At 44.5% G+C, this 22240-nt stretch overlaps 1 protein-coding gene and 1 non-coding gene across 2 annotated transcripts; both read left to right on the top strand.

Annotated features, from left to right (window-relative positions):
* The first annotated feature begins 3204 nt into the window (after positions 1–3204).
* Positions 3205–21909, top strand: PPP1R8 (protein phosphatase 1 regulatory subunit 8). The gene is made up of 7 exons (XM_047727208.1): positions 3205–3348; positions 5216–5276; positions 10431–10584; positions 11895–12115; positions 13703–13847; positions 17574–17638; positions 20454–21909. Exons 1-7 carry the CDS (start codon positions 3293–3295, stop codon positions 20805–20807), a joined length of 1056 nt encoding a protein of 351 aa, XP_047583164.1. The 5' UTR covers positions 3205–3292; the 3' UTR covers positions 20808–21909.
* LOC125099568 (small Cajal body-specific RNA 1) lies at positions 6739–6904 on the top strand. Its single transcript, XR_007127278.1, has one exon. It is a non-coding gene; the product is annotated as a small Cajal body-specific RNA 1 (non-coding RNA).
* Positions 21910–22240: the final 331 nt, after the last annotated feature.

The raw sequence follows: 22240 nt of genomic DNA, 5'->3' as shown, positions 1-22240 counted from the left end.
CCCAGGACCCTGAGATCATGACCTGAGGTGGAGGCAGAGGCTTAACCCACTGAGCCACCCAGGCACCCCAACCTTCCACCTTTTTAAAAAGGATATTTCAAAACTATAAACATAAGAGGTGATGTCAGTTGGAAATCTTCATTTTTAAATCTCCTTAGTTGACAAAAGTTGACATCCCTGTATTACTTTTTTCCCCCTGGTCCACGACATCTCTAATGTCTGTGAAACACTCGTCTAGACTAGCCCCATCACTTTACAACTGAAGAAGCTGAGGCTGGGAATGGCAGCCTAATACAGGAATTTAAAGCTACAGGAAGTGTTCTACGTGTGCATGGTCATTTGTGGGATAACATTTGAACCCTTACTACCTTACTATGCTAAATGTAAAATTTTTTGTATATTTCTTGTCACCTTTTTATGGATAAGGAAACTGAAGCAGAGTAAACTGAAGCATTGTCTGCCCGTGGGCACAGAATTTAGGAATGACAGAGCCAGGATTTGATCTCAAGCACTCAGACTTAAAACCACACCTTGAGACATTCTATACTGTCTTTTGCTCACCTCCTCTTTCATGTAGCGGTCTCTAAAAATCTGGAGTAGGGGGCGCCTGGGTGGCTCAGTGGGTTAAAGCCTCTGCCTTTGGCTCAGGTCATGATCCCAGGGTCCTGGGATCGAGCCCCACATCGGGCTCTCTCCTCAGCGGGAAGCCTGCTTCTCCCTCTCTCTCTCTGCCTGCCTCTCTGCCTACTTGTGATTTCTGTCTGTCAAATAAATAAATAAGATCTTTAAAAAAATAAAAATAAAAATCTGGAGTAGTGACAATTTCTGCCCATCTTTTCTTTGGCCAGCACCTTGTGAAAAACTTTTCATTCACCACCCTGCTATTTGTAGTATCTATTCACAGAGAAATTTTTTGTGTCTCCATTCATTCACTCATAAATCAAAAAGGTCTTAAGAAAGCTTTCTGACATCAATATGCTCCTAATGTCTTTAGGTTCTATTCTAAGGGGTCTCAAAGTTGAAAAAAATCAATCTTAGTTGAGACACCAGATCCCAAGGCAGCTGGCCCATCAGTCTTTCCAATTCAGGGACTGCTGCCTTTCAGTTTGCTGATCTATACTGACATCATTGGCGCCCAAACAAAGAGCATTTTGCTTTATAAGGCCTAGGTAAATGTAAGGTGCCATTATATCAGAAGCCAGTATGTCTATCAGCTGTGTTGGAAACAAGAAACATGGCCAAGGAGTAAAGAATCATAAGGGTAAGAATGTAGCTTTAGATTTCTTGGGTGTATAGTCAGCACTAGAAGGGATCAAATAATGGACTACACACAGAAGCTGAGAAATTGAAAGGCAAAGTTGACATTTGTTATCAGGTCACTGTTAGCTAGAAATGGTTTCAACACCACCTTATGCCTGAAAAGGGCATGGACACTTGAAGGCCTGGACAATCTCTGTAGATAAAAGTACATTGTTCTTTTCTGTTACACTCAAAACACTTGAGAATAATTCCTTCTCAGGAATCACGTACTCATCATGCTCAAAGGAGGCTCAAAGGAGGAGCCGTAGCCTGTTTCCTTGAAACTAAGTTCAGAATTTGTATTTTCCCCATCAGCCTGGTCTTTGGAATCCCATGTCTGGAAAAGAGGATATTAACAGGTCATTTGATAAGTGTTCCAATCAGTTAGCATCCTTGCCGTATAAGTTGACTGTGCTTTTGAAGGCCAGAGGAAAAGGTGATTCTCCTGCCTGCCTAAGAGTTGGTAATTTAAAAATCCAAGTTAATATTATGCTGCAGTTAAATTTTGATGCCTTGGAAATGTCAAAAGGGCAAACACCAGGCGGATGTCTGATTTAAAAATCTAAAGCACTAGCAGCAGGGAACGAAGAAAAGAAGTAACCCCACTATAGAGATAACTTGCTATGCAGGGCCTGTTTTAGGCTGAACAATAATTTTGCAGTTGGTTTCTTTTTTTTTTTTTTAAAGATTTTATTTATTTATTTGGCAGACAGAGATCACAAGTAGGCAGAGAGGCAGGCAGAGAGAGAGAGAGGAAGGGAAGCAGGCTCCCTGCTGAGCAGAGAGCCTGATTCGGGGCTCGATTCCAGGACCCTGGGATCATGACCTGAGCTGAAGGCAGAGGCTTTAACCCACTGAGCCACCCAGGCGCCCCTGCAGTTGGTTTCTTTAAAAATGGCCAGATAATCCTCTCCCGTTTTCTACAAAAATGAAAAAGTGTCGGGAATCAACTGTGTGCTAATAATAAATGTAATTGTACTAACATCTAAGTATGAGAGACAGCGGTGATTTAAGAACATGGCCTTTGACATCAGGCAGATTTAGGTTCGAATCCCACTCACCACTTGTTCTAGGGTGAGACTGGGTAACTCAATCTCCGAGTCTCCCCTCAGGAATCATTATACTTATCTCAACAGAGTTGTGAGGATTAAATGAGATGACCCATATAGAACACATACTTGCACAGACAAGTAAGCATTCAATAAAGCCATTACAATCAGAGGCCCTGCTATTTTTTGGTCTCTTTCAGCCCGCCGTAGGCCTAGGGCAGGCCTGAATCCTGACGCTTCCTCGCACTATTTTACTACCATGACCAAAATTTTAAAATCCAAAGGGGCCACAGCTAGACTATTTCATTCATGCACACTTAAGATTTGGACGCCTGCCTTCAAATTGGATCCGCCCCCTGCTGCAGTTTGTCCAGTTTTCATAAACAAACTAGAGGATCCCCTAAAGCAGCCTCCCAGATAATCTACAGAAATCCTCTGACCCAGATTTGGATTAGGAAGGTGATGTAGTAGCATGCATGCGGCTCTGCGGAGAAGGGCCGTTAGAAAAGAAACTGAGCACTCCATGCTCTGAATTCTGCTCTCTAGCTTCTCTCCAGATTGGGGTGGAAAGGCTGATGGCGCAAGCCCAGCACAAGGACAGGGTCCCAAGACTTTAGAGCCCAGCGGCATGTCTGGAAGAGAACACAGGGTAGACCGATACCTCTCCTTACAAGCCTCTTTCCTCAGACACTCCCCAGCCAAGGAAAGCCCTACCCTCCGAGACTCTTCCAGAGAAGGCCAGCTGTTTCAAAACACCGAAAAGGAACTTAAAAACCACATCCCAGTCTCCACGGCGGCTAGACACGTCCTACGCGTGCGTAGATGTACGTGCGCGCACCCGCGCACGTGCGTACGCATGGACTGCTGGGATGCCGCCTCTCCTCTCGGGTCTTCCAGTTTCCCGGCGTGCTTAGGGCCCGCCAAATGGGAGGGGGAGACGCAAGATGGCGGCAGCCGCGAACTCCGGCTCCAGCCTCCCGCTGTTCGACTGCCCGACCTGGTGAGTGGCGGGGCGGCCAGGGCCGGAGTCGCCTGGCCCGGCCCAGCTTGGCTCGGCCTGGCAGGGCGGCTCATTTCTCGCAGCAAGCCGAACGGCTCAGAGACGCTGGAACTGATTGAGGGAGAACTGCCCGTCGGGCCGGGCGGCGTGTGGAGGAACCGGGAGCCTGGAGCCCGGGCCCAGAAACTGAGGAAACCCAGACTTGGGGGGCTCTGAGGTGCTCGCTTAGGCAGTCCCTTGGGCGATCACCCGGTTGCCGGGGCGCTTCGGGGCCTTGGTCCCGAACTTACCTCAACTCCTGACTGAGTGCCTGGTGCTCTTGTGGAGCACCGTACCTGCCCCCCTGCTTTCTGTCCCGAGCGCGCACGAGCCCGCTTCCCGGCCTCAGCCCAAGCTCAGTGCCCCGCATCCCTCTGTCGTTGCTGCATCTCTTTTGCGGTACTTGTCTGTCTCCCGCAGACTGGAAGCGCCCTGAGGGCAGGGACGGCTCAGACCCACCTCGAAGCCGGCAGGCAGTAGTTGTTGGGATGAACCCCTTTCAACCCTTCCCAAGCTCTTGGGAACAATGGAGTAATTTAATTTAGTCTTTGAGCAGGGTACAAGATGAATACATATGAATTGCCTTGCAAGGAGACCCATCCGAGGGAGAAATGTTTCTGCTGTAGCTCATCACAGTTTATGTATTATTTCTCTTTCCCTTTATAGTGAGGTCCTCAAGGGCAAGGGCTGTCTGATTCATCTTCCTGTTCCTAGCTCCTGGGCCTAAGCCAGGCACATAGTAGGAGTTCAGAAAGGATGTTGTGGATATAACATTTAACACTCCTTTCTCTGTTTTCCGTACAAAATGAGCTTTTGTCCAATACACTGTCTTTCAGCTACGGTAGAGGAGTTGGGGGCAGGATTGTGAGATGACTGTGTTGCATCTTCAGTTAGATGGACGAGGATGTATTGTGTGTGTGCGCGCGTACAAATGTAGGGGCTCTGGCAAGATTGTTTTTTCTTCAAACTTAAAAGGAGCAAAGACCAGAAGCAAGTGAAAGGGTGGCCGTTTACTGGGTCCCTCTGCATTTTTGTAGCACCCAGTTGTTTCAGTCTACAAATTGTATGCCTATTTTGGTCCCTTGCTGCACTGATTTGGACCAGGACTTAAACTTAGAGTTAGAAGAGACTAATTGAGATCACCTACCATTTCCTCGGAGTCTGGTATGCACCAGGCACTGTTCGGTGTTTTGACGTGTATGTATCCCCCAAGAATGGTGTTAAAAGAAATATAGAGAACAGTTCCTTAAACATGCCATTATAGGAAGACCTGTTCAAAAGTGACAAACCTCTTTTGTATTTATTGGTACCTGGTTTTATGGGCATGCTTTTGGATTGCCCTAGCTCCCTATAATTATATACCCCTGATTTGGTCTCAAGAGCTCAGGACAGTGCCCTCTGTTTATTCTGTGATGAGACTAATCTTGATCAGACCCAATCACCAACTGATTTATTCTACCTTTATAGGGTATTAGTGGTAGTGGTAAATCTTAGATTCAAACTCCCAAGTAACCACACTACCCTAGCTGTAGTACTTGGGCTCTCTGTGCTGCTTTTTCTCTGAGGTTGATATCCAGTGTTAAAATATAGGTTTCTTTGGTGCTGCTCTAAATACAGATCCAGTAAAGTCTGTTTTAGAGCAATTGAATCACTGGGGAAGTGTCAAATGTAGAAAGGAGCTGTAATAACAGTGAAGTAGATGACATTTCTGCTTGAACATGAACTAATTATAGGCTGGTAGAAGGGCTGCATTGTTGAATGGGACGGTGATTGTAAATGGCATTTACAAACTCATCCTGAAAATGCTGTTCTCACTCTTATTTTTCAGGGCAGGTAAACCCCCACCTGGTTTACATCTGGATGTAGTCAAAGGAGACAAGCTAATTGAGGTATGGAAATACTTGTCTTCCCTTTTTTTCTCATCACACTAAACATTTTTGCCAATGACTCACTTTTCCACCCCCTCTCCTGTGCTTTGTTTTCCACCAATGCTACTTTCGTTCATCCTGATTTTTTTTTTCCTATTAAAAGCACATGGTGATATAACACATTCAAACCTGGTATCTCCCACAGACACTCATTTTTTTGTGACTTCTCTCACCTTCCAAATGAAGGGTTTTAATTGATCATAAGCTTATGGGTCCCTATGAAACTGGGCTTGGGGAATTCTGTCTTTCTGAGTACATGGAGTTGTGTGGAAGTTGCAAGATAAAAAGTAACTGTAGAAGAAAGTGAATGATGTAGATTGCATTTCACTTTTAAGTTCCTTTTATGCTGAAAATTCAAGCCCAAGCCCTTGCTAAGATGATTGCTCAGAAAAGAGAATGGCATGGTGATGAAACTCATTCATTCATTCAAAACATTTATTGAATGCTTACTGTACGCCAGTCATTGTGCTCAGCAGAGGAGGGACTACAATAGTGAACAAAACAAACATGGTAGGAAACACAATCACACAAAAATTACATGACTATAATTGAAATAAGTACTATACCGGAAAAGTTTAGCAGAATTCCAGCTTTTATACAAGTCTTTAGAATGGACACCACATGGAACTTCAAGAGAACATGAATTTTGATTAGCTCTTAGGTTCTGTAAGTTTTTGTAATCCTTATGGTGCCATTTACTTACCAAGAAATGGAGATTATGCCCCCTATGACCATGGAGTTGTGAGTCTCCATGTCTTAAGACAATTTTATGTTTGCTTACTTAGGTAGAATTTAGGTTCAAGGCCCCATTATTGAATGTATTTGGTTTTCTTTGGTGTGTGTAGTAAAGATCAAGATGTTCCGTGGTTGAAAGGCATCTGAGATCTGAAGGAGACCCAGGTGTTTTGCAAAGTATTAAGGCATGAGTTGTGATGAATTCTGTTAATTCATCATGCCCTTAGCCAGTCACTGATAGAGGCCTTTTGTCTTGAGTTCTTCTATCTTAGAGGTTACAAAACACCCAGATTATTCAAGGAAATAATTTAGCTAAAATGTCTGTCTTTTTTACTACAGACTGTTCCATAGATGTAAAATATTGTTGCTAAATAGCATGAAGCTGTGAAGACATAAAGGAATTTATTTTCATACTAGAATTTAGTAAATCTTTAGTTGGTAGTAGAAACCATGAGGCATAGCCTTAAAGCTAATATCACATTCCTTTGTGACATAATTTATATTTTCAAAGCACTAATTTGTCAAACATCCCTCTGATTACTGGTTTCTAACTGATCATCTTCTCTGTCTTTCAGTGCTCTTAGGTATGCTGAGTTGCCACACAATTGTCAAGTTACAATCCTTAGGCGTCACTGTATTGTTTCTGAGGGGAACAGACCTAAGATGTGCTTATTTTTAAGGGTTTAGGCGGCACTTGATACTAACCGGGCTATCTGTATCCTGGCCTTGTGTCAAAGGCTTGTGATGTGTTGTGATAGCTGGGTTTAAGAAGTGCAATATTAAAACAAAAGCCATGAGTCTTTTAAGCCCAGTGTGTAAAGACACACTCTGAGTTATAACTCAGAGGCACAACTGAATAGTGTTACTAGCGATAGCTAGGCAAGAAATTGTGGTGTTAGTTACTATTGAAAGAGCAATGCATTATTTTGTTCAGTTGGTATCGTTCAAGAATTAACACATTTCCTTGATTCTAAGACATACTATTACCCCCATATATTTGAATGTTCCTGTAATTGAGATACTTTTTTTTTTTTTAAGATTTTATTTGTTTACTTGACAGAGAGAGAGAGGGAAAGAGCACAAGCAGGGGAAACGGCAGGCAGAGGGAGAGGGAGAAGCAGGCTTCACCACTGCACAGGGAGCCCATTGGGGGGCTCAATCCCAGGACCCTGGGATCATGACTGAGCCAAAGGCAAACACTTAACCCACAGAGCCACCCAGGCATCCCTTGAGATACCTTTACTAATGAATGTATATCTTTTTAATTTGGAGACCCTTTCTCCTTCCCCACCCCCACCCCGCCAGGTTACCAGGAGATAACCTGGTATCTCCTTCCCCACCTGGAGATACAGGTTAGGTGACCAGACACCTAAATCTGGTCAGTGTTACATTAGAACCCAGGAGTGGGTGATCTTACATATTACTTCCTTGAGACCAGCCTGTGGGCACTGTAGTTAGCAAATTGAAGTTTTGTGCATACATAATCTGTGTACATGTAAATATAAATGAAAAATGCTGTGAGATTCAGCCTGCATAGACAGTACCTGGAAAGAACAAGAAGTTGAAATTTCAAGGATCTCTCAGTTCTAAATCAATGTCCTATTTTTAACCTAAACCTTAAAACTTGGTGGTGACGTGGGATGGTTGATTGAGCTGGCAGGCTGTGGTTCAGTCTCAGTGCTCCATAGCGGTATGGACCTTGCACAGGCTCTGCCAGCAGCAGATGGGTGCTGCTGGACAGAGTTTCCCAGAGGTGACCCACATACCTAGACTAGCTTGAACCAATTGAGCCTTAAGACTAAGCTTGGAAGAGACTGGGTAAGTGATAGTTAAAAGAAAAATTAACAATGTGACCCATAGTACTTGTTCACTTCTTGAAATGTTCCTTGCCTTATGGTGCATTTTTTTGATGTAGGTAGAGTGAAGAAAATATATAATGTAGTGGCTAAAAAAGCTTGGACTCTGAAGTAAGATGGACCTGGATCTCTAATCCAGCTTACAAATCAGTAGTATCCCCCCTTATCCATGGTTTTGCTTCCCACCATTTCAGTTACTGGCACAGCTGATCCTCCTGACATGTTGTCAGAGGTCAGTAGTGGCCTGATGCTGTGTCACAGTGTCTCTGTCATTCACCTCACTTCATCTCATCATATAGGCATTTTATCATCTCACATCATCACCAGAAGGGTGAGTATAGTACAATAAAATATTCTGAGAGAGTTGCCAATTCACATTCACTTTTATTGCAGTATATTGTTACAGCTTTTCTTTTATTGTTAATCTCTTACTGTGCCTAATTAATAAATTAAAACTTTATCACAGGCATGTATGTATAGGAAAAGACACAGGATGTAAGGTTTGGTGTTATAGGAGGTTTCAGGCATCCGCTGGTGGTCTTGGAATGTGTCCCCTGCATATAAGGAGGCAACTACTGTGTTTAGTTGCCTGAACTTGAATATGTTAATTACTTTCATTGGCTCAACTTCATCATCACAAAAATAAGAATAAAAGTATCTGCCCCCTGCACAGAGTGGTTGTGGAGATGAAGGGACACAGCAGGAAACCTAGCACAGTGCATGGCACTGAAGTGCTGTGCAGTTGCTGCAGTATCCGTGGGGGATATATTTCTGGATTCACAAGGGGAACACTAAAGCACGGGGGAGAATGGTGGCCCACTGTGCGTTCAGTGATACAGCCAGGAATGAAATCTAAGCCTCTTGGGTCCTACCTGGTACCATACTAACTTGACTATTTCTCTACTCAGCTTCGTGCTATCTTCTCTTGGGGATTTTAGGAGGAGTGTAGTATGAAATGTGAACTAGAGCTTAAGGAGACCTTGTGTGTAAAGGAAAAACACAAACATTTTCTTGAGCGGTCAAGTTACAGACTTCTGGAACTGGGAGAAGTATAATTCATCTAGAGTCCTTCACCTATAACCACCCAGGTCTACAGCCAACCAGCAAAGGCTTTACTGATTCAGGGTTAAAAGAAAGATAAGGATTGGGAGCCTGGCTGGCTCCGTTGGTAGAGTGTGCCACTCTTGATCTCGGGGTCATGAGTTTAAGCCCCACATTGGGTGTAGGGATTACTTAAATAAAGATTTAAAAAAGTAAATAAAAGTAAGGATAATGTGAGTGTTCCATAAAGCTAAAATGGGCTCAAACAATGTCCTTTATCCTTATCCTTCCTTCTTATTTGATGTTGAAATGACCTTCTTTTATAAAATGATTACAATGATACTAATTGGTGACAGGTTGTTTTTTTTTTAATGTCCTTATTTGGCAAAGTCAAAAGTTAACAGTGCTACATCAGCTCCTACTCTCCTCATAGCTTTTTTTAAATAGTTTGCTGGTCTGTGACATCTCCTTTTATGGTATTATATTGGGTCATTCTATAGTTTTGGGTTCTTTTTCGTGCCATAGCAGTGTCTACAAATGTTCTAGAGCTCGTCTCTTAGAATTGTTTCAGACAATGGCACATTCTTTACAATATTGGCATTGCAGGTCATTCTCACCTGAGTTCAAATCCCAGCTCTGCTACTTAACCAGCTGGGCCACCTTGGATGAGTGACTTCATCTCTTTCCATCTGTGTTCTTGTCTTTAACAATAGAGGTGATACTTGTTTCACAGAGTTGTTTTGAGAATTAGATGAGCTCATGCTTAAAATGCCTAGCAGTAAATGGTCTGTCAGTCAGTGTTAATCCCCATACCCTTCTAACCCAGACTTAGAAAATCTTTGCCCCATGAAGTAGTTCTATGTTTGGACATAGCAAATAATTATTTAGAGTTAACTTAGAGTAATAATTTTTTTGGCCAATGAAGTTGGATTTAAATACCCATACCATGGTATGTAATGTAATTGTACTTCCTAAAGAGGGTTCCGAAAATACTTTGGGGTATGGCAGCACGATTAAAATACCCATAGGTGTTTACACCCCTTTCCTTTCCTCACCAGTTGTTAATATTCATCTGAATGTAGGTTTTCTGAATAGCATTCTCATTACTTTGTAGTCATGCTTTATACTTCTTGTTTCCTGGTTGACCTAAAATTAAGATCTAGTAAATCTTAAATTTCCAATGGGTGGAAGACAGCCACTCCCACGGGCTACATTCATCTAATAGAATTTAAAAAAGTTCTTTTCGTACCAACACAAGATATTTAACCACTGCATTTGGGGAGATTAATTACAATCCACCCCCCAAAAATGCTAGTATATTATTCTGAGCTTTTTATCTTGAAGAATAGTGGGAAGTAATTTTGTTTTCACCGCGGCAAGGAATTTTATCTACTCAAGAGTCTCTGTTTACTAGATTGGAAGAATTTTTGCTGAACCCTGTTGAAACAAGATTTAAGTAATATTTAATTTAATATTTATTTAGAAACTGATTATTGATGAGAAGAAGTATTACTTATTTGGGAGAAACCCTGATTTGTGTGACTTTACCATTGACCACCAGTCTTGCTCTCGGGTCCACGCTGCCTTGGTCTACCACAAGCATCTGAAGAGAGTTTTCCTAATAGATCTCAACAGTAGTAAGTAACTCACATCCCATCCTGTTTCACACATTCCCTTTGGGGCAATGTGCAAATGCTCTTTGGGTTCTTCAGTTTTGAAATCATGTTTTATTGCTCATCAAGGAAGAAGCTTATGTTTGGTTTTTAAATCAGCTCTTTCTTTCTGTGATAGCTCTCATTTTCCTGAAATAATTGATGACTAGAGAGAGAAGAGGGTTTTGGGGAATCATTTCCTGGAATGGCAATAGGTATATACAGAGAACAAAAAAACGTACCCAGGAACCAGGGGCTCTGGGTATTCAGGTGTTCATAGGACTGCGATAAAATTGTGGTCTGGTTTAAGCAGAAGCCGTGGAAAGTTACGTTAATGTATTAGAGTAGTATTGCAGGACATTAAAAAATACTTATTTGAGCAAAATTTAATTTTTTATAGTGGGTTCTTTATTCCAGCTGCATTTTGCTCTGACTACTAATAATACCAATTTTAATTCCGTGAGCACACTCCGAGTAAGATTTTCATCTTTGCCAAAGATAATCCCAGAAATGCACTTGAGACTTAACTGCATGGGGCTCTGAAGTTTGTTCATTTTTCCCACCTATCAATATAGTGTAAAATGTAAAGTCTGCTCCTGGGCTGATCATGTGCTACTCTTTCTTCCCTCCCCTAACACACACACACACACACACACACACACACACACACCAGTGTGCTTATATAATGGCCTTGGAGAGCCCTGTCTCCTAAGTACTTACTTGCAAATTTATCGCATCTTTTCTCTCCATTTTGTAACATGCAGAATGCTGACATGAGAAAACACTGAGTCTCTCCAGTAGAATTTTGGCTTATCTTGGCATACATATTGCACCTGTTTCAGCCAATGTCCTTTGTTGCCCTGGAAAAACCCAAACATAACTGCTACCAGGCCAGAAGTTCTTATTTTCCTTATACTTGGGGCTGGAGAGGTCAGACCACAGCAGCGCCTGTCTTCTGCCTTGTGGGGCATGGCTGTTGCTGGGTTAGCGCCATGCCTGCTGGACCCAGAATGAAGCCAAACCTATCTGGCAGCAGAGAGCAAGCCGTGGTCTTTGTTCTATGGGGTAATGACAGGTTTGGAGATGTGTAAGAAATCCACTGAAGAGATTCAAGATTCAGTGAAGAGTGTCCTTTTCATTGTGACCCATGACAAGGGATGCAAAGTGGACCCAGTGCCATTTTCATTTTAAAAAGCAAAAATGATGTGCTGGGAGGAGCTACTTGCCCTTCTACAACTCAGATTGGTTTTTGTTTCTGTTTTTCTCTCTTATATTTCTGATTTGGTTATTCCCAGCACACGGCACTTTCTTGGGTCACATTCGGTTGGAACCTCACAAGCCTCAGCAGATTCCCATCGATTCCACAGTCTCGTTTGGCGCATCTACAAGGGCCTACACTCTACGTGAGAAGCCTCAGACACTGCCATCAGCTGTGAAGGGAGATGAGAAGATGGGTGGAGAGGACGATGAGCTCAAGGGCTTACTGGGGCTTCCAGAGGAGGAGACTGAGCTTGATGTAATTCTGCGTCCATCTATGGTGGTGTTTTGTCTTTGGGGATTCTGGTTTTTGCAGTATGTAGCTGTTCTGTGCAGCTCGAAATGCCAGTGACTTAGCATGGGGAAGTTTTCTTGAGCGCAGTAGTGGGCCTCTGCCATTTTGCCATACAGAGTGGCTAGATAGGATGTACCTGGGACGGCTGCGCTGTGTGGGCTTGGTTCTGTCCAGCTGGGCCTTGAGAGGAGTTCCTGTCAGACCTTCATGGTAGTCTGTGCCCCATCACTGGATGTTAGAAGCCAAGGCTGGGAGTTGGACTTTTCTAGAGCTGCCCTGTCCAGTGTGGTAGCTACTAACCACGTTTCTGGTCCTCAGTAGTCAACATGTGGCTAGCGACTACCATATTGAATGACAATGATATAGAACATTTCTGTCACTCAGAAAGTTCTGTTAGACAGCACAGGCTTAGAGAGACTGAAGCTTTTGTTCACTTACATTGCTTTTTTTGATATGGTTAAAAAGGCCTAAGAATCTCTGAGTAGAACTAGATTGCTTTTGGTCTTATGGACCTAGCTGCCCCCCAAAGGCCATGAATTTACAGGATGTGATTTTAAAGAGCTAAAGTTGTCCTTTTCTAGAGGCTAGCCCCAGTGGTTTATGATGTGGCTGTTGTCCTTAACATGTCCGTCACTGCACTGGTGTGACCGGTCTATTCACGTAGACCAAATGCCAGGATGTCCTCAGCCATCCTCATGCATTTACCTCTTGTTCATCAGGGCAGCTTCCCGGCCCTTAGGAAAAAAAGCACAACAAAAATCTTATCATTTAGAAGTTATTTGTTCTAAAAAAGTAGCCTCGTAGCTGGGCACCTTGCTGAGAGTCACTCTTGCCCATCTCTCCTCCAGGTTGCTTCCCTGCTTCCCTTTTAAGTTTAGTTTGCTAGGTCTGACCTGGGTGTTCCTTCTCAGGACTTTTGGAGTGTCTCAGACTGCAGTGCAGATTGGAATAAGTCCAGGGAATTGGGAAGAGGCAGGCAGCAGTGCTGAGGCCAAGTTAATCATTGAAATAGATGGGTGGTTATGAATAGAAATGGGGCCATACACAGGGCCGGGTTGCAACAAACTATTACTGCCAAATATTAAGTGCTCTGGCCCTGTCCTTCTGAGCTTCAGTGGGGAGCTCCTGGGAAAGATGCTGTCGGTTGCCCTCGCTCATCTCTTTGTTTCATTACTTTAAGGCAGTTCGTAGAGTTCCTCCCAGTCACGTTCTTTGATTCTCAGCATGAAGACATGATAGTCTTTTCCCCCCAAAACAGAACCTCACCTCAGGGATATTTGCACAGATGACCTGTTCTCAATTCAAGGTTCTTCACCTCCTTTTACCATCACTGCCCCACTAGTCAGGATGTTCCGTATTTTGTCGAAAGAGGCTTGTTAATAGTAGCAGTCTAAGGCCAGTAATGAGTTTTTTCTGAATACAAAAGAGAAACTTGTTTGCCTAGAGAAGTTAATGTTCGCTCCTAAAGCTTTCTTGCCCTTTATTTAGCTCTATATTCTTCAGATTCCCTGTGTACTGACTCTTATCTGTCTTGTGTGAACCCTGGCCTAGAACCTGACAGAGTTCAACACTGCCCACAACAAGCGGATTTCCACCCTGACCATTGAGGAGGGGAATCTTGACATTCAGAGACCAAAGAGGAAGAGGAAGAACTCGCGGGTGACTTTCAGTGAGGATGATGAGATCATTAACCCAGGTGAGGTGTCTTCCTAGCTTCTTCGGATGACAAAGCTGTGACCTCTGAGAATAGTGTGCACGATGTGTAAGCTGGTTGTAATGTTTCTCAATAAGGTGTAGGATAACCAGTGCTATATTAAGGAATGAGAATTCTTACAGGTCACTGATGGTGTGCCCTCCAGCCCTCAAGCATCCTGCAGTTGCAGTGTGAGAGAAATAGCGGAAGGGCCTATGTAATTTAGTAAACAGAGCTAGGCTCTAATTCCCACCTGATCCAGTAGGTCGGTGTCAAAGTAGAGGCTGAAATAGAGTTGTTTGTTGTGTTTTACCTCAGAGTAGAGCATTACTTTCTTTGTGGAATTCTTAGTGTGAGTGGTAACTCTAAGATTGGAGAGCCTTCTGCTACCACCATTAGGTGTGCTAAAGACTTGCTTCTCTGTAAGGAAGTAATGTGTAGAGAGTTTGTACGGCAGTGTCAGCAAGATGAGAGCATCTTGTTTATGGGAAGCCACCACTTCCACCAGTTTGTTCCATCATTCAACGTCCATTTCTTGGGCTCAAATTGTACGTCAAGTACCTGGTAGGTAGATGACATCGAGCCAGGAGGTATCGTTTGTATAATGAGGATGAATTTGAGATTCTGAAAACCTTGTTAGAAATCAGTCTCAATGGATAGAAACAAGGATCCCAAACTAATAAGTTGCTTTTACTTCCCAAAGGAAATACAGTGAGAATAACTTTCAGGTCCTGCATTTAGGTTCAAAAATACCAGTTATTTCAGTGGAGAGGATCCATCCCAGTGACAGCTCATGAAAAAGATCTAGCGAGTTCAGTTGATTGAATGAGTCATCAGGGGCATCTGGAAACTAAGCAAGTGCTTAGTTCATAGAAGAGTAGGGGACAGTAACCCCACTCATCTGCGTTCTGAGCAGAACTCACCCAGACAGGTTACCAAATGCAAGCACAGCCTCAACCCTCGAACGTGTTGTGTAGTTCTTGAGGGAGGAGGAGATGCAGAGCTGTGGAAGACTGTCCCCCAAATGCTGGGAATGGGGGGGATCCATGCTTGAGGAGGCACGGCCGCCGTAGTTGGATATTGCGGGGCTGACCTTAGGAAGGAAGGAGTAGGCAAACCTAGAGCCAGTGAATAGCAAGTATTTGGCTCAGCATAAAAAGAAACAACAAATCCTTCTTATATTTAGAAGAAGAGTCACAAAGAGCCGTATGAGAGATCCAGGCATCTGTTTGGTGTGTGAAGTAGAGGGTTACTATCCAAGCAGTGGGTGCCCAGTGGAAGTGTTCAGGCAGGGGCTGAGTGACCAGTTGGGAAAACTTACTTCTGGGCCCCAGAACCTATTGAATAAGAATTCCTAGGGGTTGGACCTAGAAATTTTATAGTTTTAAACAAGCTCTTTTTTGTACTGATGAACAGCCAGCAATTTGGGAATCACTGGACTAGTCAGTCTTTTTTTTTTTTTTTTTTAGATTTTATTTATTTGACAGAGGGATCACAAGCAGGCAGAGAGTTAACCCACTGAGCCACCCAGGTGCCCCTGGACTAGTCAGTCTTTTAAATCCCCTTTAGAACTCAGGGTCTGGTCTGCTCTGTTTTTCTCCTTGAAAATTACTGCCCTGGGGGGCACCTGAGTGGCTCAGTCAGTTAAGCATCCCATTCTTGGATTTGGCTCAGGTTGTGTTCTCAGGATTGTGGGATCAAGCCCCTTGTTGGGCTCTATGCTGAGCGTGGAGTCTGCTGGAGTTTCTTTCTCTGTCTCTCTGTCTGCCCTTCCCCTCGTATGTTTATGCTGTCACTCCCTCTTCCTCTCAAATAAATAAATCGTTTTTAAAAATTTTTTTAAAAAGAAGAAATCATTTCCGTGGAGTGAAATGTATATTCAGACAGAGCCCAGCATAACAGTTAAGAGGACCTGGGTTTGAAATGGACCTCTTCACTTAGTATAAGCTCTGTGACCTTGACCAAGTGACTTAACAGATATCAGCCTCACAGGATTGGTGGGGAGGCTGAATGATTAATCCATGTATAAATACTTTAGATCAGCGCTCAGCACTCAGTAAGCCACTGACAAATGTTAGCCATGATCCTCACTGTCATCAAGCCCTGCTTTTGCATTTTATCCATGCCACTGTTTCTGTACCAGAGGTAGATGTAGTAGCAGAGAGCTTCGAGGAGCAGAGATCTCATGGAATGGGTGTATCCTCTTTCTTGGAGTGGAGTGGCCAGAGATGAGGAGAGGGTGAGAGGCCCTAGCGCTGTTCAGCCAGCGCAGCACAGGACGGGGTCCCCCAGAGAGCGAGTCTGCCCCTCTGCAGGCCTGTTGCACACGTGGGGTGCATTCCCCATGAGCCAGCCCAAGCTGCTCTTCTGCTTCATGTCGCTTGCCTTGCTGAAGGGATGGTTGGAACAGGGCTCCCATGGGGATGAGGAAAAAGGTAAGGAAGAATGCTTTTCTTAGAAACCTTATCTCTTTCCTAATGAGCCTGGGTATCTTTCCTTCTTTCCTCTATATAGAAGTCATTCATTTGTTCGTTCACTGAGCAGACTGGTTGTGAATGCAGTTTCAGGGTCTCTTGTTTGGAGGCATTGTAATATGTGAAAAACCAGACTTATTAAATAAACCAGGGATTAATTACTCAAATACTGAATCTTTGTTCAAAGGGATTCATAGGAGTGTTTTCTTTGAATAGCAGACACCCTCTTTGCATTTAAAATAAGCTGTACAGCCCCTATTAGGGAAACCGTTCCTTTCCCATCCATATATTAAGACAAAGGGCACATGGAGTTATTTTTTCAGTAATGATAGTAAGTCTGCCCGCCTTTTTCTACACCCTCAGCCTTTGGTGAGAAAGGTCCTGTTCATCCAAGGTGATCCAGGCCAGTCGTCCCTTGTGTGCTCCAGGAACGCTATCTTGCACCCTTCCGTTATGTTGTAGCCTATGTTTTTCAGCTGTGAACTTCTTAAAGGCAGGAGAGTATCTTGCTCTTTATTTCTATGCTTGATGTCCAGTAAATGAGGCATGAGAGAGTTACTGCAGGCATGTCCCTTCCTTGGTCTTAGCACTTTCTTCCTGCAGTGAATGAGGCTAGAGCCAGTAGTGTGTGTGTGTACCCTGTGAAAAGGGGGCTGTTCTCCACCCTGCCTGAATACTGGGCTTCAGCTCCTTTAGTAAGTCTTGATTGTATACAGTTGTTCAGGTCCCAAGGCCGGGTTAACTTGGAAGCCCTGAGCCTGAATCCTATTTCTGGTGTTTGCTAAGAGCAGGCACTGGCAAGGTATATGGTGTGTGATCCCTTCCCATGTGTCACGTGTCATTGTGTTATCACTAGCATGGGATTGACAAATCTGCTCTTTGGTTTCTCCCTTCAAAGAGGGATGTATATGGAATGGAAAAGAATTTGGGAAAGGCAGTACAGCACAGTGGTCCAGAGCCCAGGCCTATTTCTGGTCGCTTGGACGCGAACCTGTCCCTCCACTCCCAGCAGGGTGACTGGACCAGGCACTTCACCCCTGCAGGCCCAAGCATGTCTGTTAGGTGCTAACTGGTAGTGCCCGCCTCGTAGGGTTGTGAGGGTTTAACACAGTGCCAGCACTGAGTAAGCACTTGAAGTGTTCATTGTGTTTTACTGTTTTGATACGAGTTGTGATTACTTTGTTTGCAGTGGGTCCTGTTCCCTTAATCTTTCCAGCAGAGCATCACACTAACCCAGTCTTGTTATCTTCTGCAGAGGATGTGGATCCCTCAGTCGGTCGCTTCCGGAACATGGTGCAGACTGCAGTGGTCCCAGTCAAGGTAGGAAGCATGTTGTAACAGTATTTGAAATGCCATACAGTCTGGTTTAAAAACCCACTCTTTTATGCATAGGTAAGTGTTCATTGTGTGCTTAATTTTAAAACACATTCTTTGCTTTTCATCATCTGGAAATACTTTCATTCCACCTGAATCTGGGGGATCCGGGAGTGCTATAGAAAGACTGCAGGTAACTGGCTAGTTTGATGCTGCGTGTAAATTGGGGTACACTGGGAATCTGTAAATTTACCTCCCAGCAGGGTGCAAAGAGACCCACTTTTCTTTAGCTTTGCCCTTCTGACTCCAAGTAAGCTAATCGGTGAGGAAGAGGTATTGTTGCATTTCTGTATGGCCTCTCCAGCTTTGGCCGTGCCTTTGTTTTGTGATTGGAAATGGTGTGGATAGGAAAGACAGCCCAGATGTGGATTAGGCTGAAAGGTCGGATATGTTGAAGAGCCAGGAGATAGAAGTTACAGAGATGATCTCATTGGTCAACACATGGAGGAACTATGTGACTGCTCGGACTGTCCAAAGGGAGCAGATGGCCCCTTGAAGTAGTGAGATGTTAGAGATGTTCAAGGAGTGATTGGAAGATGGTCGGAGGTGTGATAGAAAGTTTTATTTAAAAAGTTTTATTTAAAAAAAGATCTTTAGGGGCGCCTGGGTGGCTCAGTCAGTTCTAAGTGTCCAGCTCTTGCTCTCAGCTCAGGTCTTGATCTCACGATTGGTTGTGAGTTCAAGCCCTGAGTTGGTTCCATGTTGGGTGTGGAGCCTGCTTTTATTTATTTTATTTATTAAGATTTTATTTATTATTTGACAGACAGAGATCACAAGTAGGCAGAGAGGCAGGCAGAGAGGGGAAGCAGGCTCCCTGCTGAGCAGAGAGCCCGATGCGGGGCTCGATCCCAGGACCCTGGGATCATGACCTGAGCCGAAGGCAGCGGCTTAACCCACTGAGCCACCCAGGAGCCCCTGGAGGCCGCTTTAAAAAAAAAAAAAAAAATCTTGGGGCACCTAGGTGGCTTAGTTGGTTGGGTGTCTGCCTTTGGCTCAGGTCATGATCCCAGGGTCCTGGCTGAGTGGGGAATCTGCATCTCCCTATCCCTCTGCTGCTCCCCCTCCTTGTGCACGTGCACTCTCTCTTTTTTTGTCTCTCTCCCGGTGTCAAATAAAATCTTTAAAAAATAAAAAAATCTTCAGACTGCAATAGACTATATGATTACCTATGTCAGGTTTTTGGTTAGTCTTTTTTAATCCAAAGGGGTAGAGGGTTGAGGGGGATGTTTCGTGAATGTTCATAAATGTGAAAAAGTACTAGAGGGAATGTTTCTCTGCATCTCCATAGCATTTTTTTTTTTAAGATTTTATTTATTTATTTGACAGAGATCACAAGTAGGCAGAGAGACAGGCAGAGAGAGGAGGAAGCAGGCTCCCTGCTGAGCAGAGAGCCCGATGCGGGGCTTGATCCCAGGACCCCGGGATCATGACCTGAGCCGAAGGCAGAGGCTTTAACCCACTGAACCACCCAGGCGCCCCTCTCCATAGCATTTATGTCACATTTCTCCTAGAGCTCTCTTCTCTCTTTTTGCTTCTTCCTTTGGAATGTTCTCTTATCATTCCAGTATAAAACCAGGGGCTCCTGGGGCTCCTGGGTGGCTCAGTGGGTTAAGCCTCTGCCTTCAGCCCAGGTCATGATCTCAGAGTCCTGGGGTCGAGCCCCGAATCAGGCTCTCTGCTCAGCGGGGAGCCTGCTTCCCCCTCTCTCTCTGCCTGCCTCTCTGCCTACTTGTGGTCTCTCTCTCTCACTGTCCAATAAAAGTAAATTAAAAAAAAACAAACAAACAAACAGGGGCTCCTGGGTGGCTCATTTGGTTAAGAGTACTCTTGATTGTGGCTCAGATCGTGATCTTAGGGCTGTGGAATTGAGCCCTGCGTCCGGCTCCGTGCAGGCATGGAGCCTGCTTAAGATTCCTTCTCTCCCTGTACCCCTCCCCCGCTAAGAAAAAAATACAAAACCAGCAAGGGGCACCTGGCTGACTCAGTCAGTAGAGCATGTGACTCAATCTTGGGGTTGTGAGTTTTGAGCCCCACTTTGGATGTAGAGATTACTTTAAAAAAAAGGCGTAAAACCAGCAGATATTTTTACTTCTTTGTCAGTTTTATTATAATTTACATACAATAAAATACACACATTTTAAGTGTATAGTTTGTTTTGACAAATGTGTGCACATGGGTAGCCACCATTATTCTAATTATATAGATTAGAAACCCCAGAAAGTTCCCCTCTGTCCCCCTTGCTGTCAGTTTCCCCCACTCCCAGTCCCAGGCATGCAGTAGACTACTTTCCATCACTACAGATTTGTTTTGCTCTCAGAGTAATGTTCAAAAATCGGGCTGTCAGTATGAAGATACTAGCTTTTTACTTAAATTCTTATTACCACCTAATAACACCTCTGCTTCCTAAAAGGGTATTTTAACATCAAAAGAGAGGAAGGCTATGACTATAGAAGAAAGAGTAGTCGCTTAAACTGGATAGGTTTGCTTTATGAAAAGCTCACACATTGTCTTCATTTTCTCAGCGTGATGTAGGATGGTGAACCCTTTGTGGGCAGTGGTGTTCGGGAACCATCGTGTTATGGTGACCGCCTGGTCTCTTCAAATCCTGAGACTTTAGGACAGTGAAATAAGTTGTCTGGGAAACAAAACAAGCTAGAGGGTTGGGGGCCTTCTCCCTGTTTTCTAGGGCTGGGATAGAAAAGGCTAACTAACACCCTCTTGTGCCTCACCTCTCGCTTCCTCTGTTCCTTATGAACCACAGAAGAAGCGGGTGGAAGGCCCTGGCTCCCTGGGCCTGGAGGAGTCGGGGAGCAGGCGCATGCAGAACTTTGCCTTCAGTGGAGGACTCTACGGGGGCCTGCCCCCCACGCACAGTGAAGCCGGCTCCCAGCCACATGGCATCCACGGGACAGCACTCATCGGGGGCTTGCCCATGCCGTACCCGAACCTCGCCCCTGACGTGGACTTGACTCCCGTCGTGCCGTCAGCAGTGAACATGAACCCTGCACCCAACCCTGCGGTCTATAACCCCGAAGCTGTCAACGAACCCAAGAAGAAGAAATATGCAAAAGAGGCTTGGCCAGGCAAGAAGCCCACACCTTCCTTACTGATTTGATATTTTTGGTCACGGAGAAGGGTGGGATTGGGTGGGAATTGGGTAAGGGTGAGGGGGGAGCTAATGAACTAGGGAGAAAACTTTCCATGTGTGCGGTCTCGTCTTTCAGAATGTCTCCTGGGGCCCTAACCATGTACTATTAAAGCTGGGGAGTAGCCCATAAAGACCTGTCTTCAGAACACTTCAAGTGTAGAGCAGTGTTTAGTATTTCCTGCCAAGTAGGCTGCCCTGGCTCTTTCCCAGGCCTTCCATGACCTCCTTTTTCTGTTCTCCCTCGTTTTAGGGTCATTTTGATTTAAAAGTCCTGTACCCTGAGGGGAGATTCCAGGCCCTCGGGTGGGATCTCAAGCCATGGCGCTGGCAATGGCATCAGCAGCCTGTGGTCCAGCAGCCTGATTTCTGTTGACTTTCCTTGCAAGTCCCAGATAGCAAAGGGGTTGCCATGGATTCCAGGTCGATCAGAAGCAGGTTTAGAATTCTTCGGTTAAGCTAAGGTTTCAACTCAGAAATGTTTGCCTAGGTCACTGGTTTTGAGATCCAATAGTTAGGCTTTTTTCTCTTTTGTCCTTTCTGTTGGAATGAGAACATTCTGATTTTCCTTCATCTGTGACCAGTGCCATAGACACGGATGGGTAGTTAAACTTACAGTATTGTTGGAACTTTATCTGTTTCTCTCGTCACACCTGAGTGAGTACTCTACTTCCCGAAGTTTCTCGTTTGATTCCAGAGTACTGTCCTCCACTCGCTAAAGCCTTTCTTTCCTTTTCAAGTGTGTTGTGAAGGTAATTTTTTAAGGATATGACCAGTCAGAGCAGCAATTCCATTAAAAAGGAAAAGATCACTTTGCAAATAACTGGTGTCTTTAAGAGGACATTTTTAAATGTTGGTTCAGCGGCTCTCCCCTCCTTCACTGAGAGCTCTCATAACCCAGAGCTCCAGGACTGGGCCCAGCTAACAAACCTAGGAGACGAAGGTAGCAAACAGTGATACGAGCTTTGTACAGAGATTTGTACATTTGTGTAATAGGCCTTTTCACGCTTTATGTGTAGCTTTTTACCTGTAACCTTTATTACATTGTAAATTAAACGTACCTTTTGTCATTCGTGCCGGCTGTGACTGGGTCGCCGATGGAATTCTGGAATTCTGGCTACTGTCGGAGCAGCAGAGGATGGGCTTGGGAAGCACTGCTCTGGCCCTGTTTTATGACCACAGATAAAGATCCCCCCTGCCGAGATTCTCATTAGAGATTCCAGTTCCCTGACTGGAGCCTCACTGAGTAAAGTGGGGTAAGAGGTGCCTGCTGCCCTTCTTCGGGAGGCAGAATTGCGTGACGGACGCGGGGAGACCTGGCCTCAGGCCACCAGTGCGTGGTGGGCACTGCTCCAGCCTGGCTGCCCGTGCTCTGGCTCCAGCCACTCGCCTGGGGAGGAGGT

Source organism: Lutra lutra, chromosome 4 (assembly GCF_902655055.1).
Source record: "Lutra lutra chromosome 4, mLutLut1.2, whole genome shotgun sequence".
In the NCBI taxonomy this organism is placed as follows: Eukaryota; Metazoa; Chordata; class Mammalia; order Carnivora; family Mustelidae; genus Lutra; species Lutra lutra.
Note: the sequence above shows the minus strand (reverse complement) of the source record. Positions and strands in the feature narration are given on the sequence as shown.